This window comes from Syngnathus typhle, linkage group LG15, assembly GCF_033458585.1.
Source record: "Syngnathus typhle isolate RoL2023-S1 ecotype Sweden linkage group LG15, RoL_Styp_1.0, whole genome shotgun sequence".
NCBI lineage: Eukaryota > Metazoa > Chordata > Actinopteri > Syngnathiformes > Syngnathidae > Syngnathus > Syngnathus typhle.
This window is the reverse complement of record NC_083752.1, coordinates 2,746,433-2,762,598: the sequence shown is the minus strand read 5'-3', so window position 1 is coordinate 2,762,598 and position 16,166 is coordinate 2,746,433. Positions and strand designations below refer to the sequence as shown.

The 16,166-nt window shown below is 45.0% G+C and overlaps 1 protein-coding gene across 1 annotated transcript in view; it reads left to right on the top strand.

Moving 5' to 3' along the window:
• The window catches only part of fstl4 (follistatin-like 4), a 49,552-nt gene that overhangs the window by 1,288 nt on the left and 32,098 nt on the right, over window positions 1-16,166 (top strand). Inside the window, exons 2-3 of the mRNA XM_061299591.1 lie at window positions 3,675-3,814; window positions 5,053-5,086. Of these exons, the coding sequence (XP_061155575.1) occupies window positions 3,675-3,814; window positions 5,053-5,086 (174 nt within the window). The remainder of the gene's footprint in view (window positions 1-3,674; window positions 3,815-5,052; window positions 5,087-16,166) is intronic.

Here is a 16,166-nt window from a genome sequence, read left to right as displayed (position 1 = left end):
CTGCCACCCCCCAAAAAAGTTTGTTTTGATCACATTATATATGTGCATCTATACACCAGTGTGTACGTAAACATTAAATGTCTGGGTGGAGGAAAGCGATTGGAATGCCATCTTGTGACATTTCTCCAGACGGCTCACGTTCCCTCCTCGGTATAAAACGACGTTTTGTCGCTTGTTCATTTTGTAACCGCTGGCAGTGCTTTCGAGTTCCTTTTTTTTTTTTTTTGTGCTTGTCTTCCCGAGATGGTGCCTTGATCAAAGACGGAGACAGTTTGTGACAGTCAGCACAAGGAAGTGAATAATTTACACGACTCACGCAAGCTAAAATATTTTGTTTTGTGTACATATTAGATTTTGGTAAACTTTCTGTTTGGGGCAGTGTCCCACCTTGCCGATTTTACGATACAAGTGATCTTGACTGGCACGTTCAGCATTTTTCCGAGTCGCAAATGTTTCAGCCCAATGAATTCTACCTACAGTAGGTGACCAAGACAAGTCCTTTTTCTAATTTATAAGGCAGTTGAGGCCTGTTTCTGCCACTCAGACCTCTGCCTAGCGACAGGTGATGTAATCAGGGAAATAACTAAATTCCAGCAAAATAAAGTTTGGTGACTTTGATTTTATTTTATTTTTTACCAAACTGGGTGATATCGTGAAGTTTTAAAACACATTCCATGTTTGTTAGAACTAAAAAAAAGTCAAAGTATTTCAGTCCCTCCTCGGTTATGCATCCCGGCTTGGTTGTTGATTTTGATGGAGGGCGACGGTGCAGCAGCTCGTGCAGCAACCCGAGATGATGGCAAGGCAGTTTTCTCCTTGTCCAACTCATCTTTTATTTACTCACCTCGCTGGCGAATCAAAACGCACTTTAGTATGACGCCAGGCGATATGTGACCTCGTCGTTCCAACCCAGCCATGCCAACTAGAGCTTTCATATCAGTGACGATTCTTCCTGACTTTTTCTGGCAGCAAAAAAAAAAAAAAACTCTAATGAGCCGTACTATGTTTAAAAACAATAACCGAGATGGTGAGTGGCATTGTTTAGCTACACACTGTGATGAGCCCTGCTGTGAGATATTGAAATTGAAAGCCGCACAGACACTTGCTTGGAATAATAATAATGATTCTGAGTGGCCTACAGGGACACTGGTGACTTTTTTTCCCCATCCACCCACTGTGCCGCTGTTTTCTCCGTAGCCACTTGAAATTCTGCTCACTAATATTGAACTTCCCCAAATGACCTTTGCTGACTCGGCCCGCTTCGGCGGCTCGAGGCAAATAGGCGGGTGGGTGACCAAGAGCGCGGGGAAAAACATGTTGACGGGAAGGTTGCCTCCCGAATACTGGTTTCATATAGTCAAATGTCATTTTGTGTGACAAGAATAAATGTCTTTGGCATTGGGGAAGTTTGTGGTTAACAATAGCAGCACAAGAACAACAAAACACCATCGACCGTGACAAAAATAATTTCCCATTTTCTGTCATCTATTTGAGTCACTGATTGATGATATCGACTTCTTCCACTGTCATGTGCTGGTGGTACAGAACAGGCCCACCAGGGACCCCCCCCCGCCCCCTTAGCTCCCGCAATCTTTATCCCTCCTGGGGGAATCCAAGATTTAGCCCTCGTCATGATGTTCCCCCGACCGAGTCTCCCCGAGGAACGCCGACACGTCCGACTTACACGTCCCACTAGCTGCCAGAATTTCGACAAAGAGCAGTCGAGCGGGAGTCGACGAGGCGTGAAACAAAAAAAAGTGCAACACTGTAGCTTCTTAGTCTTTTCCAGAGAAGAGATGAACTGCGTCTTTTATTTCTGTCCAGACGCTTTAAGCTACATCTGCTATGGGTTCGCCGAAAAATACATTTGCAGGCAGTTGATAAGACAATCCCTCCTTGCTAAACAGGACGTGAACCGCGTCAAACGACAACGTTAGCTTTTTTTTTTTCTACTATCGAAATGGAAATAGAAATTAATCGTATTCTTTTTCTCATTTGGGATTATTTTTCAAAACATACAGCATTAGAAGGGAGAGGGGCGGGGGGGTCATGATCTTCAAAATCTCTTCCAGCAGACACTGTCAAGGCTTCAAACTGACACGCCGTCAACTTCCCGTCCGTCCTCTAGGGGCCGGCGTGCCACGCCGGAGCTTCCATTACGCAGAGTGACAGTTCATAACCTTATCTTTCCGCCCGGGTGAAAAAGCTCCAGTGCTCATGTGCGGCGTGGGGGAGATAAGCAGGAGTATAGAACATGCGATCCCAAGGCTGACGCTGACCTGTCACTTTTTTTTTTTGCGCCCCTTCCGTCCCCCGACTGCCAAAAGCTCAAGATGAATCCAGGAGAGCTGATATGAGAGCGTGGCTGTCACATCCAAGTCAAAGTGTTTAACTACATCTGTGTCTCTATTTCCTGTCAGGAAGGCTAACAGACATAACTTCAGAGCCGCGACAATAAATACCAGCTTACAGTCCCTTCTTTTTCCCGTTATGACAGAACTAATTCATTATTTCTAATTGAATCTACGAAGCAAGATTTATTATCACACCACTGGGATCATCGACTAGCAACCGACTTGCAGTGGGCAATGAACTGTCGTTCACGTGTGCTTCCGTGCACTCCCTTAAAAAACCTTTGCAGCGGAGCGAATGAATATTTTACATTGACCTAAATATAAAAGTCAGCACAAAGGCCTAAAGAAGCTGATACATCCTAAAGGCGAGTCGGCTATATTCAGACCTGACTTAGTCCATTTTTCAAAGCCGAGTGAAGGTAAACAAGTAAAAACAAAGAAAATCAATAAATTGGAAGTTTTGATGCCCCTCCGTCGGGCTAATAGGACTTGAGTTTCATGCGGCGTGTGTGCGGCTCACGCATTAGCAGACAGTGACTGGCAGATCTCATTTGCCACTTAATTTCCAAGAGCGAGCGCCCGTCAGCCCGCCGGCGATTACGGCTGCCGAATGACATCGACGTCAGTTCCTCGAAAGAGTGAAGCATTCGCTTCCTGTTCTCCTCTTGGAAGTCTTTTGATTAGTACTAATTTGACAATTTCTCCGATTAGTGCAATTTGGCGGGCTTTGTGCTAGGCCAACAGGAAAGGCGGGCCAAACTGACAATGGATCGGAATGAGGCTGTCTAGGATGATTTTGTTTCTGAAACACCACTAACAACTCAAATTAAAATGGCAGACTGTATGATATCTGCTGGACCAAAGTGGAAAACGAAACGGAGGCTGACTCTTATAAAAATCTTATTTTGGGCCAGTTGGCCACACTCAAAATCATTTGTATATTTGTCAATATTTGATCAAAATCAGTAAAAATCTGCTTCAGAGCAAAACGGCCGACATTTCGCTGGGTCTCGACCGTATGGATGTTAGCGCATTAGCAAGTGAGCATGTCATCTCCATTTTGTATCCATCATTGGCACGATAATCTACATAACAAAACGATTGAGAATGAGGAATTCTGTCTATTGTGCGGTTTTGATGGTCAATTAATTATCAAAAATCCATGTTTGAGTCACTAAGTAAGAGTAAAAATAAAAAAATGTCGTCAAAAGCTAGAATACCTGGAATGAAGCGTTAGTGGGTTTTTTTATTTCTCAATTCTAGTGGCGCAGAAAAGGCAACAGAATAACTTTTTCTTCTTTTATTGATTCTCACATGCAGGGAAGGCGCCGATGGGCAGCCTGGCTGTTTGTGCTGCGGTTCTGGCCGCTCTGTTGGGGAGCGGCTGGGCTGGAGGACACAGGAGAGGCGAGATGGGCGCTGCTAACATCCCGCAGACATCTTTGGAAACGCCAGCCACGGTAAATAACAACGCAACATCTGTGTTGAACCCATTTTTCGAAACTCTTGTCTTATGTCTTATCCTACAATTCAAAACAAATGGCTAAAGTCACTTTACAGGGTCGCTGCAATTAGAAATGACTCAATCGGATCAGAATCGGCCTTCGTTGAGCTTCCCAATCTCGTATAAAAAAAAGCCTGACTGAGAAGCCTTTCATCTTTAACGCGGAATTTACGACGATGGTTTTACAAACTTCCTATAACTGGCGCTAGACATAAAACGGAAAAGTCAAGCGCGAGAATGGAGTCGCTTCTCTCTGTCGGAGAAAACGCCGCATTTTTGTATTCCTGACGTCGGGCGATGTTTGTCATATGCGCTCGCATTTTTATGAGCGTGAAATGCGCCGGGCGCGCTTTATTTAATCAAAGCGTTCGACCTCTTTTGCACCTTGATCATGTTTACTAACTTGAGGTTTTCCACCTCGTTTATCTGCCCCACCAAATTGGCCTTAAGAGGACGAACCTTTCAGAAAAATATTTGATCCGTGATTGAACAGCTCGAAAAAAAAAAAAAGCTACAATTTTTAAGGTCGTTCAATATTTGGATCCATTGCTATAATTCAATTGGAAAGAACCCTCGTTTGGGCTGGCACGTTTATTCCGAGCTAACGGTCGCACGTGGCTCGACGAGCTCTCACCTGGAGCGAAATTGAGGCCAGTCGAGCGTTGCCCTTTGGATGATTGCCGTGTTAAAATGGCGTGGCGGTGTCGGGTGGGGAAATGGCGGCGAGGGCTATCTCCTGAAACACGTAGTTTACCTCTAATTTGAGAAACTCGAGTAAGGAAGAAGCTTGTTTTTTTTTTTTGGTGGTCACTCGCATTGATCCGTTGATGCTCGCGGAGATATTTGCACTCGACGCCGCGCCTCCTTTGGCTTCATTTCGCTCAGCTCATTAAGAAGGCCCGTCGGAGCCCAGACGAATTAGATAAGAGCCAGGTCTCGACGTTTGCAGTAAACGCTACCGGGGGAATGGCGATGGGATGGAGATGGATTAGCTTGGTGAAAATAGTTCATGATTGATTGATTCTCTTTTGGCCAACTAATCAGACAGAATACAGAAGCGTGTTTGTTTATTGGACGTTTTTAGAACTCCATATTGACACATGGGTTGTTTTTGTTTTTGGGAGGGGGGGGGGGAGCACAAATTCCTATCCGTTTGCAGTAGTTATAACAACCCGTGTGTGTGTGTGTTTGCAGGAGAGGGTCGAAGCGGCCGGGAGCATCGATCAATGTGAGTACCCGCGCTGCGTTTAAATCAAACGGCAGTTTTGCAAGCAGCGGCGACACCTGGGCGCTCTGTATTATTTTTGCTTCATCTCACTTGTGGCGCGACGCTCACTTTGCCTTTTCATAACGTCGGCCGTGAATACAAAACGACCTTCATAAAAGCCAGCCGATGTTTCATGAGCTGGAAAAAGTCACATTTCTCACCCGAAAGTCTTCCAAAGGTTGTTTGGAATCTGCCCAAACGATGTTGGGTTCCGACCTGGAGTTTTGTCTCGACTAATTGATCAAGGGTGATATCGTTTTTGCGTCATTTTCCGTCGAATCTGCAATCGCACATTTAAATTCTGAGCTGACTTTGAACAGAAATTTCTCTGTTCATTTTTTGCAACATCTGCCTGCCATCCTGTTCTTTTTTTTTCCTTCCCGTCAAACCCGTCAACTTTTATCCGTCGACTTCCGCCAGTTGTTCGCTCGCTCGCTCTCGCCGTGCCCGACCCGCCGTGTTTATTTTAGCGCATCGACAGCCGAGTCCATTTCTGAAAGTCATCATATTTATTTCGGTTTTCTCGCCGTTAATTGCTCTCGTACTTCCTGGCAAAAAACACCTGCCCGCTACGGTATTACCCGAGCGCTCAAGTTGCACGAATCCCGACAGGAAACAGGTGTCTCTCTGACACACATCGACAAGCAGCAGGGTGTGAATTTATAACAAGCACACACACATGCAAGATGACAATAAAAGAATACCCTGGAGGTGATGCTCGCAGACGACACTTTTGTGTCACCGCGCTTGCGTTCCTTTTCTTTTCACTTTTGCCATTTTCATCCACATCTCCAATACCAAATAAATATAGAAAGTCATGTGTTCACATTTGTGTTTGTAGGCTGAAAAAGTAGGAGTTAAAAAGAGAAGCCAAGCTGCAGTGTTGTTGGATGTTTGACTTGTCGAGTCAGCATTATTCGGCAGGTTTTATTTGGGACGTTGCTCTCGTGGCTAGCGCAGGTGTTGCTAATGCTAATAGCTCCTAATGTGTGTGGCTTCATCATATTGAAGCCAACTTGTTGATGTTTTTTTTAGAAAATATCTATTTATTTGCGATGCCAGGAAAGACATTTTGGAATTTGCCAATTTCCCCCGTGGGACTAATTAATTACCTTGCGGCCTATTTGTATGCCAAGCCACTTCCTCCTGTCGCCGCCGCTACGCTCTGTGCATGTCGAGTTAGCCGCTTTCACGTCTCTTTGTATTCCAATTCTTCCTCCGACTTGCTTGCGTCACGTGACGGCAATGGCATTAATCACGCTGGCCCACTTTTGCAGGAAGTGGCGCTTTTCCGCCATGCGGATATTGTGACATTTCAACACAAGTCGTTCTTTTCAAATGTCACCCACTGTGAAATGGTTGCGTGTTGGGAAAGCTGCGTATTAATCATTCATACCGCAATCGCCGATTTATCCGAGCACTGCGGCGTCATTCGGGATACTCAAGAGTTTGATCCGGTCATAGATTGATCACGGCCAGAATTAATATGAATAAAGTTGGCTGATCAAATGAAGTCTCGCATACTATGCACAGTATTTTTGTGACGGACTTCTGTAGTCACCTATTTGCAAGCGTGCATTAGCTCGTGGCGCTAGCCGCTAGTTCATTTTGTCAATTTCCTTTCTCGTCGGCGCGAGTCACCGACACAAGGTGGGGAGCGGGCGTTGAACAAAGCTTCATTTCACTTTTACGACTTTGATAAGGTCTCGGGATGTCAGGGTGATCTTTATGGTCGCTCGGCTTAATGAAATCACTCCTCCTCTTCCTCGCCGGCGAGATTTACGACAGGGCTTCGCTAAACTTGTCCGAGTTCCAGCGGTAAAAATTAATTCGGCTAAGACGGCAGGGAAGGGAGGGGAGCAGTTACAGGACAAAGTCGACATGAACATTAGAAAATATTGTTTAACAATCTAATCAATACAAATGACGCCATTTACAGGCTCGCAATGTTACCCAAATATATAAATGGCAAAAATCATTTTGCAATTGTTTTATTTTGGCGTGGGTATTTAATCCTTTTGTTTATAGCGCCTGTTTCTTTTCAAGGCGTGTTTAAAGGCTCCAGTTGTTAGCCAGACGACGCACGTTTGCGACAACGATGCCGCCGTGTGCCTCCACGCCGGCGTCGCCAGCTGTCACGTCCGAGACGAGCGATCTCTATTAGGCGGCTGGCCCGCATCCAGCCTTGCCACCTGTCTGGCACGCGCCGCTACAAACCTGACAGCTCATTAATTGGGGAATTAATTGTTTCGTCGCGACAACACTTAAGGGGTGTAATTCCCAACAAGGATGTTGTCATTGTGTTCAAAGACTTTTATTGAGAGAAAAAAAATCTATTGTAATTCTAAATATTGCTACGCATCATCCAGGGCAGCAGCCTTTTAGACACTCGAAGGCCACCGTATTCTAGCTTTGCAAAAAGTGAAAATATATGATTATATTGTTTGACTTATTCTTTGTTTTATTTCATGAAAAACCATTCGAGTAAAATCGCAACGCTCCCGTTTTTACATTCTTTTTCTTTCCTTTCAGTCGCCAATGAAAAGGCTCATCAAAAAGCAGCTATATCCTTTGAGTGTCCGAGAATAGCTTCACAGTGACGCCCCGTATACAAGAATCTATTTATGAGAGCGTGTGATCTGAGGAGCTGTTTTCAAATGCATGAAGATTAATTGAAAAAAAGAGAAAAAAAAAAACTGCAGGTGCCGCTTCCCTCAGAATGAGATGGATGAATAATGTATTATTGAGCGTGTGGTAAATAACATCCAGATGGAGGCGGGCGGATTGCAATAAAAGCGGGTCAACAAAACTGGTCACACTTGACAGTCGAGTTGTTTTGATGACTTCTAATGCGATGTAACACAATCAGCATTTGGTTTGTTTTGATTTTACTTTTCTCCGGGTTGGATTTTTTGTTATTCTTTGGATGCTTTGTACTAAATTCTGATGATACTTGCAAGTCCAACTACTCATTCTACAGTACTTGATTCTAATTACAGCAACGCTGAATCATTCTCAATTTATAAAATCATTTCAAATTTCTACATTTGGTCATATGGGGTTTTCACTGGACTGTAATTACGATTATGTGCAATTTCGAAGTGACACATTCTGGATTCTCTATTTCACACTGGAGCTTAATTCAGTTCCCCAATAACACAACACTTAGCAACGGGATGTTTGCTTTTTTTTTTTGTTAGCATTCCGCCGCAACGGCAACAAAGACCCGCATTGTAACGGCTCCATTAAGGGGCGACGAGATACGATCTCCCGAAACGGCATTTGGTATTCAAACACAAATGGAGCAATTTGGGCAAATAGCAATGGCGTAATGGCGGCGCCACAGGTGCGACCGCCGAGGATCCTCACGGGTCGGGGCGGGTGCCATCGGTTAAGGACGTCAGCGTTGGGGGAAGACAGAGGGTAATGAAATTGCTACTAGCCACACTAAGCAGTGGCAGTTAGGATGCGGCGGGAATCAGATGCTGGCTCGGGTGCTTATTTTGACGTGGCAGAATGAGCTGTCCCTCCGCAGAAAGAAACGATAATTCAGCTGTCATTCCCAGAAGGGCTGGGGCAATTTGTGCCAGGTTGGAAAAAAGCACCAAGAGGTTAAAGCCTTCAGCACCACTTTTGCCTACCGAAACGGAAATAAAAAAAAAAAACGTTTGTTCGCACCTGCCAGCAGTTTGTAACAAAACGCGCTGCCGTAGTTCAGACACTTTATCGATAGAGAACATCCGCTGACGACGTTCGGGACCGGTCTATTATTTTGTTAATGAAAACGACTTTTTGAAATTATGACAAAAAATATTTCAATTAAGATGCGTGGGGAAAACACATCACAAAATATTCTCAGTGTAAAATATTGAAAACAAAATTGCTGGTGTTTTTTTTTCCATTTGTTTATTATATTTATTATATACTATTTATTTATTATTTCTTTTTCTAGATTCTTACAAAAAAGTATATCAGTATTTTCGCCAAGCATATCATCTAATTGTATCCTTTATAAGGTACTTGAATAGTGACAAAACTTGAGGTATCATGCGTTGCTACGACTTGTACAGGGCATGAAAGGTTCCATTAGAACGTCATAATGGCGCGAGGCGGCTGATTGAATGGCACTCCAGCGACGTTTACAGCCACCTAACTCCCCGTCTGATTGTCCGATCATTGTCTTTGCGCCAATCGTTCACGTGGCCTTCGAGTAGTGAAAAAAACGACTCCCTTTCCGACCCATTCCGAACTTGCCGAGAGAGGCAGAGATGCGTACTCAACTAACCTGTTTGCGCATTAATCCGAATGCGCCTGTTATGCTAACAATACCCCAAACACAATACTTGTTCTTAACTCTTTAGCCTAAAATGGTCAAATTAGGCCAAGCTGGATTTGCTGTCTTAGTGGGTCATCTTCCTTCCTTCTTTCTTCTCTCTCCTGTTTACTTTGTAAGCCATTAAATCACTCCAGTGAAAATGCACACTTTTATTTGCCTGAACGGCATAAAACGATGTCTGCCCGCTACCAAGAAGTCTTTAATTACCATGCGCCCCCACATCCTTCTGTGGGTCTATTAGGCAAAAAGCGCTCGGAGAAATGTAATTACATTCATGTATCATTAATAGTCCATCTCGGTGTTATTTCGAGAGAGTGCAGGCTGGCTGGGTGGCTGAGATCATGGTACATTATCTTTGGGTATAGTTGTAAATACTTAATCTGAGCCCACGGGAGGTCTGCTGACATTCGCATTCAGCGCACTTTGTCTCCCATTAATTCCCTTTCAAGTCAAAGAAAAAACTTGTTTTTATCTTAAAACATACTCCCCGCCGGTCAGACTTTCAAAAAGCTGCTGCATCTACTTAGCTGTCTCGCAGGTTTTGATGGAAAATTCAAATATGGACCAAGTCGGTAGATGCTAACCCTGACGCGAGATTGCTCGTGAGCTCCTTCACGGATATGCTAACATTTCCCCCAATCTCTAAACCTTTGTTAAAATTCTCAACTTATGCTAACCCTAACCTACCGTTGGCTCTTCAACCCAACTGCCATAGTTATGCTAGCCATAACCTCCGGCCGAGACCTTTTATTAACTCCTTAATTAAAACGTGAACGCGTAGCCTTCCACCATTCAGTCCGTGGACAAGGAGCCAAGTTGTTATCGACCTCAGACCGGACGATGTAGTTTAGTTGCATCTAACCCGCGGGTCGACTCCCTGAGGCACCTTTGAGACTTGTGTGAAGTTTATAGCGGCTTTGTCAGGTGGGAGATTCACAGCCAAAGAGCTCTCCTGCTTCCCAAGCAGCTGCCCAGAGGCTGGTTGTGCTGTGGAGGATTAGCTTTGAGAGAATTGCCTGCCTGCCTACTTTCTTTTCTTCAATGTCAAGCACGGAACCTTAAAGAGGGAAATGGAAGTGGAACTTTTTGCCTTTTTTTTTTTCCTGCAGCTCTGCAGTACGTGTTCTGGTGTACAACCGTAAATTCCGCAAAAGTTGCCCCGGATAAAATGAGTTCACCCTCACAATTGCCGTACAATCAAGTCGCATATGTTAAGCAACACTGTTGTTGTCTGCTGGCCACTTTTTGTCTCGGCGTTTGCTGATGGCAGCCTTGTGAATGTTCCCCATAGTGCAAAGTGGATGGTGACAGATGAGCCGCTGCTTTTTTGCAGATGGGTTTCAGTCGCCAGACACATTTCCAGCTGGACTGGAGCAATGCCACACTCGTGTCTTCAGGGGGCCCTTTGAGCGCTGCCAGGACCAAGCTAAAGCATGCTGGCTAGCCAGGCGCGAGGTGTCCGAGCACGCCGACTTTGTTCACAGTGGGCCGCCGGCCAGAAGCTGCAGTTTAATGGAGTCACGCTGCCTCGGAATGGAAACGGCGACCTTCGTTAGCCTTTTTTTCCCCCGTTAAGCAATTACATCGATTCGACGTAGCGCATAACTACTTAAAATGTAAAACGACTTAAAATGTTTTTCTATTTGCGTCGATCAGACACCTTTTAAATATTTGGAAACCATGAGACAAAAGTGAAACAATAAGCCAGTGAGTAAGAGGAAAGCAACAAGCGCATTTGCTTGGTTTGTACAAGGGTCTTAATAGAGCGGAGAGAATCGTAACAATCAATGCCAAGTTGACGGATTTCGTTTGTCTCTGCAAGCGATCACACCTATGCTAATGTCGGTCTTGCTGCTGTCCCTCCGAGCTGTCTCTCTGCATCTCTCCAGAGGGATGGCGGTTAGCTTGATAAGTCCTATTTTTAGCAAGGCGGCGGTGATAATTCCCCAAAACATTGTTTTGCTTAATTGTCCAATCACAACCATCCTGACTATGGACAATTGGAAATATTGGAAAAGGAGAGGTTTACTTTACATTTTAGAGGGTAAGGGTAGTCGGGGGGGAGGGGGGGGTGAATCAACCTCTTTGATTTGGGAGCGCGGCTGATTGCTCGGGCCGCACGATGAGTCGCAATCACCGGGCTTGATTCAAGGTGACGGATCATCAGTGAGGACGGTCCAGCCTGTAATCGCCTTTGATCGGCCATGACAGACCTGCGTGCTTTGTTCATTCCAACACACAATGCCACAAAGATCAATCTTAATTGCAAACAATCAGTACCGATGACACGATTAGCCTTTATTTCACGACGATTCCACTTTGACGTTTGTTTGTTCGTCAAAATGGCCGATCGGTCACTTCCTCGCTTCGGTCTACAGTGAGAAACGTCTGCGTAGGAGTGATCATTGATTTCGGAGCGGCTCGTGGCCTTTTGTGTGCCGGTTTATGATCAATTTTTGCAGATTTTCCAATAACCCAGCTCAATATTGTTTGGCTTCTCCCAAGAGGGAAGCCTGCTGGACCTTTAGGGAAAAAAAATACACATTGGAAGGCTGGACTTTTTGTGCATTGCGTGTTTACACAATCTGCTTGCTCTGCATTAACGACGGGCAGATCACGTGATCAAATAAAGACGACGACTCCATTAGAATGCAGCCCAAATCACCCGGCGCCGTCTTTTACGGCACGTAAACGCCACTACTTTACGGTGTAATTAAGTTCTAAAAGAGCCGTGGCGCAATCTCCAAGCTATTTGGGAAGGTCCCGTTATTGGAGAGATGAAAAGCCTAAAGGGGGATTGGGGGTGCGCCGGTGGCTGGTAGAGCGTCGCCCTCGAGCAAGGACATTTTTCAGTATTCGCTATTCCGTCTTTTGAGTCTTCCGAAATAAATAGCAGCCATTTTTTTGTTTTTTTTAATGAATCCCGAGATGTTAGCTTAATTGGAGGTCGGAGACTCACGATTGTCGTCGGTGGCACGAAAATTGATTTATTAATTGCTTGAGCAAACTATCTGCTTGTCATTGGTGTTTACAAAACACATTTGCTCATCTCATTATCGACTTAATTATTTTCTGTGTTTGCAAAACGCGCTTTAAAGTGGTTCCCTTTCTCGCGTACCTTTTTTGGTCACGTTTGACGCAATCGTCTGACGTTCTAAAATGCTCACGTGATCAAAAAGATGCCAGTTTTCCCTCATATTACTTTGTTCTTGACGGCGAGTTGAAGGGCAGACGGCGTGCGCCGGCCGGGGGCGAAAGTGACAAAGTGCTTCTCCGTTTGCGTGCCACTCGGCCCGCTTCGCCATCATTCACGGCAAACTTGCGGGGCCAGATTCCTGCTTTTTAGGGTGGATAAAAAGAAGATTGAGCACGTCTTACTCGGCGAAATGAGCCCCCCGTTGAGCTCTGCTTGGGGGGGGGGGGGGGGGGTGGACCAAAAAAAAAAAAGTCTGGAGGGCGAATACATGGGCTTTTATCACTTATTATACGGCTGAGCGCATCCTATATTGTTCGGGGACTCCTCGCAGCCGTCCATCTCCTGCATCGTCGGCAGCTGCATGGATCAGGGAAGCGAGATTAGCATGTAATGTCACCGGGAAAGGCTGCACCGCTTACAATTTTTAAGGGCACAGCGCAGTTTTGTTTTTGTTTTGTTTTTTCCCGGACACAACAGCACTTTGGCTTATGTGTGAAAGTGCTCGGCAGGAGACCAAATATCACTCTCGATTTGATCTTTGGCAAACTCTTTCCACCGCATTCCGGTACTGACAAAGCAGCAGATGACACAACTACTCTATGTACAGTAGTTGTCGCTAGGCAGAATCTATGGGGCACAATCATTTTTGCCCCAAAGTCCATTTCAACTACAACGGCAATCCTTAACCAGCAGAAATGACTTTTTTTTTTTTTTAAGCCACTTCTGCTGTATCAATCCAAGCCCGACATTTTTGTTTTAATAAGAACCGGAGCGGAGTCATGATTAAGATGAGTCAAGCGTGTGCTGTTACTAATGATGTGGAGATAAGCCGTTACGCGGCGCAGCGTCCCTTCATAATTCTCCGGAGGCTGTGCGGGCTCAATGAGAAACCTGCTGGCTAAACAAATGATGCTTCTTGCCGGGCGGCTTGGAGGTCACTTGCGTGTATTTGCGCCTTTTGGCGTGTGCGTTCGTATGTGATTGATTGCTCCAATTATACGTTAACGCGAAGCGGCGTTGGCGTGTTGATAAAGTACGCATACAAAGCTGCCCGTCTGTAATAATCACACTATTCATAAAGTTGTATGTTTTTAATCATATATGATTTAATGAACTTTGAATCCAGAATTGACTCCTATAATCACTGCATGGCTATTAAATATGACTGTGTGCTGTTGCTAGGTAGACTATCATAAAATACACGCGAGTTTGAAGAACAACTTTCTATTTATAGGATTTAGAAGAATTCCAAACGGGATGTGAAGAAGGCAGATATATCGTTATATTTATAAATTTGTATGAGTCACCATTTTGGAAATGAGAAGGTGTCCACAAAGAAGGACCTTGAAATGTCTGGCCACCTTCAAGAAAAAACTTAAATGATTGCATTTTTTTTTTCCTCTGATGAATTCCAACTCTTAAAACGATTAATTTCTTAATCAAAAGGAACGTCGGGCTCAGCATTCCCGCTCGCAGTCGTGTCCATTAATCAATTTGAGCCCATTAGCGATAAGGCAAAAGAGCCATTGAGCACCCGTCGCCATTGTGCTACCGCGACTGCCGTTCCCTAATTAACGTCCCTATCTTCTGGCTGTTGTGTTCACACAGAGTTAAGGGTGAGCCAAGGCCACCGGAACTCCATAAAAATGCAAATCTCAAGTCACGCAAACCCCCCGCAAAGCTGGACGTGATTAAATATCGCCTTGCTGCGTAAAGCAGAAGAGCGGACAAAATGCAAAATGTGTGTCAGGTCCAACAAAGTTTTTTGGGGCTGCCATTCTGCCAGGTAACCGTGGCAACCATCCAGAGCGATGGACTCGGCGACCTTCTTATCTTACTTGAGGAGCTATTGTTGCTGGACGGCGAACGGCCTTTTGCAAACTTTATGACGCCGGCGGACGTCGTCCCGTCATATAAATAAAAACGATGGCGCACTTTGTCTGACCCCTGTTCCTCCTGAATGATTGATGACGACTCCGTCGGGACACTGTGCTCGGCGCTTTTAGCCCCCCACCCCCCCACCCCTGCGAGGGCTCATCGTATCATCGCCGCCCTGACAGCGTGGCGCATGTCGCCGAGTTGATGGTCAGCAGCCACAACAACAGTCAACGGAACTTCGAGACCTCCAACTAATTTATCCAACTTGTAGCTCCAAATAGTTTAACGACAACAATGAAAGAGTTTTCCCCCTATTTGAAGAAGTTTCGGTGTACGCAAAGGATTTTTTTTTTCCGTTTAAGAAAGTAAGTCAATGGGATGCAAAATGCCGAGACAAAATGCGGGAGCAAGACGACGTTCAGACGTAACATCCATTAAGCACATCAATATTACATAAACAGCCGCCGTGTGTGTGTGTGTGTGTGTGTGTGTGTGTGTGTGTTAAGCACAGACTCATTTTCTCCATGACGCGCCTTCATGAGATATTTACATTGGTCATCCATTATGGATGATGATGTGATTGAAGCTGAGTGTTCCTCTCGCAGCCCTTGGCTGAACCCACCTGGACTTATTTTTTTAAACTTTTCGAATGGATTACTCGGAGTCGTTCCGTTTCTTTCTATGGCCATCATCTTGAATAAGTGACAAGAGGAGACATTTGATCTGTGACTGTAGATTATTTCAAGTGTGTTCACGTGGCCTGTGGCATTTCCGCTGTAAACACGTTGTTGAATCGCATCCATCAAACGCGGCGCCAAATCTGCATGAAGCCCGAGGCTACTTATTAGCCCGGTTGGAGTGGAGAAACTCAATGGCTCTTTGGACATTCCCCAAATCCTCGCCGCACTTCTTGGAGCACATCCAAGCCCTGCCCGCTGCTGTGGCTTCCTGTTGCTACACACGCGCTCGCTCCTACGCACACACACAAAAAGATGACCGCTCAGTGGTGGTCCCTCAGAAGCTCCCCCCATCACTCTTCCACTCTCGCAGACACATTGATGACCTCTACTTTTTTATTTTTGCTTTGTCCTTGAGTTTCAATTGATCCCCTTAAGTATTATTTTTGCCTTATTTCACACGGATTTTATCTGTGGCCGAATTAAATACATGAAGCCAATAGAATAGGACTTAATATTACTAAAAGTATTTCTGACTATAAATGTGTCATCTATTCAAGGCTGCACTAAGTCATTGTAAAGGCTCAATTTCGTTGCTGTTAAATCCTGCTTTCGTACTCCCTGACCTGTGTTTTCACGACCTTCTCGTCAGGCCTCCCCTTGCATCCTCCCACTGCCCTATTTCTGTTCGGCATTGTTCATTTTCTCTCCTCCTCCGCTGACACACACACACACACACAGAAAGGAAGCTATTGAATAAATGAAAGATGCATGTAAAACAGAAGGCGAGCGATCTCATCAAGTGAGCCTCTGGGATGTTGACAGGTGGAAGGAAGATGGCGTTCCCTAAAGTGTGTGTGCATGTCAAGGAGGGACTCTTTGTCTGTGTGTGTGTGTGTGTTCAAGAGAAATGATAATAATCCAAAAAGACGAAAAAAAAAAAGGGTACCTGGC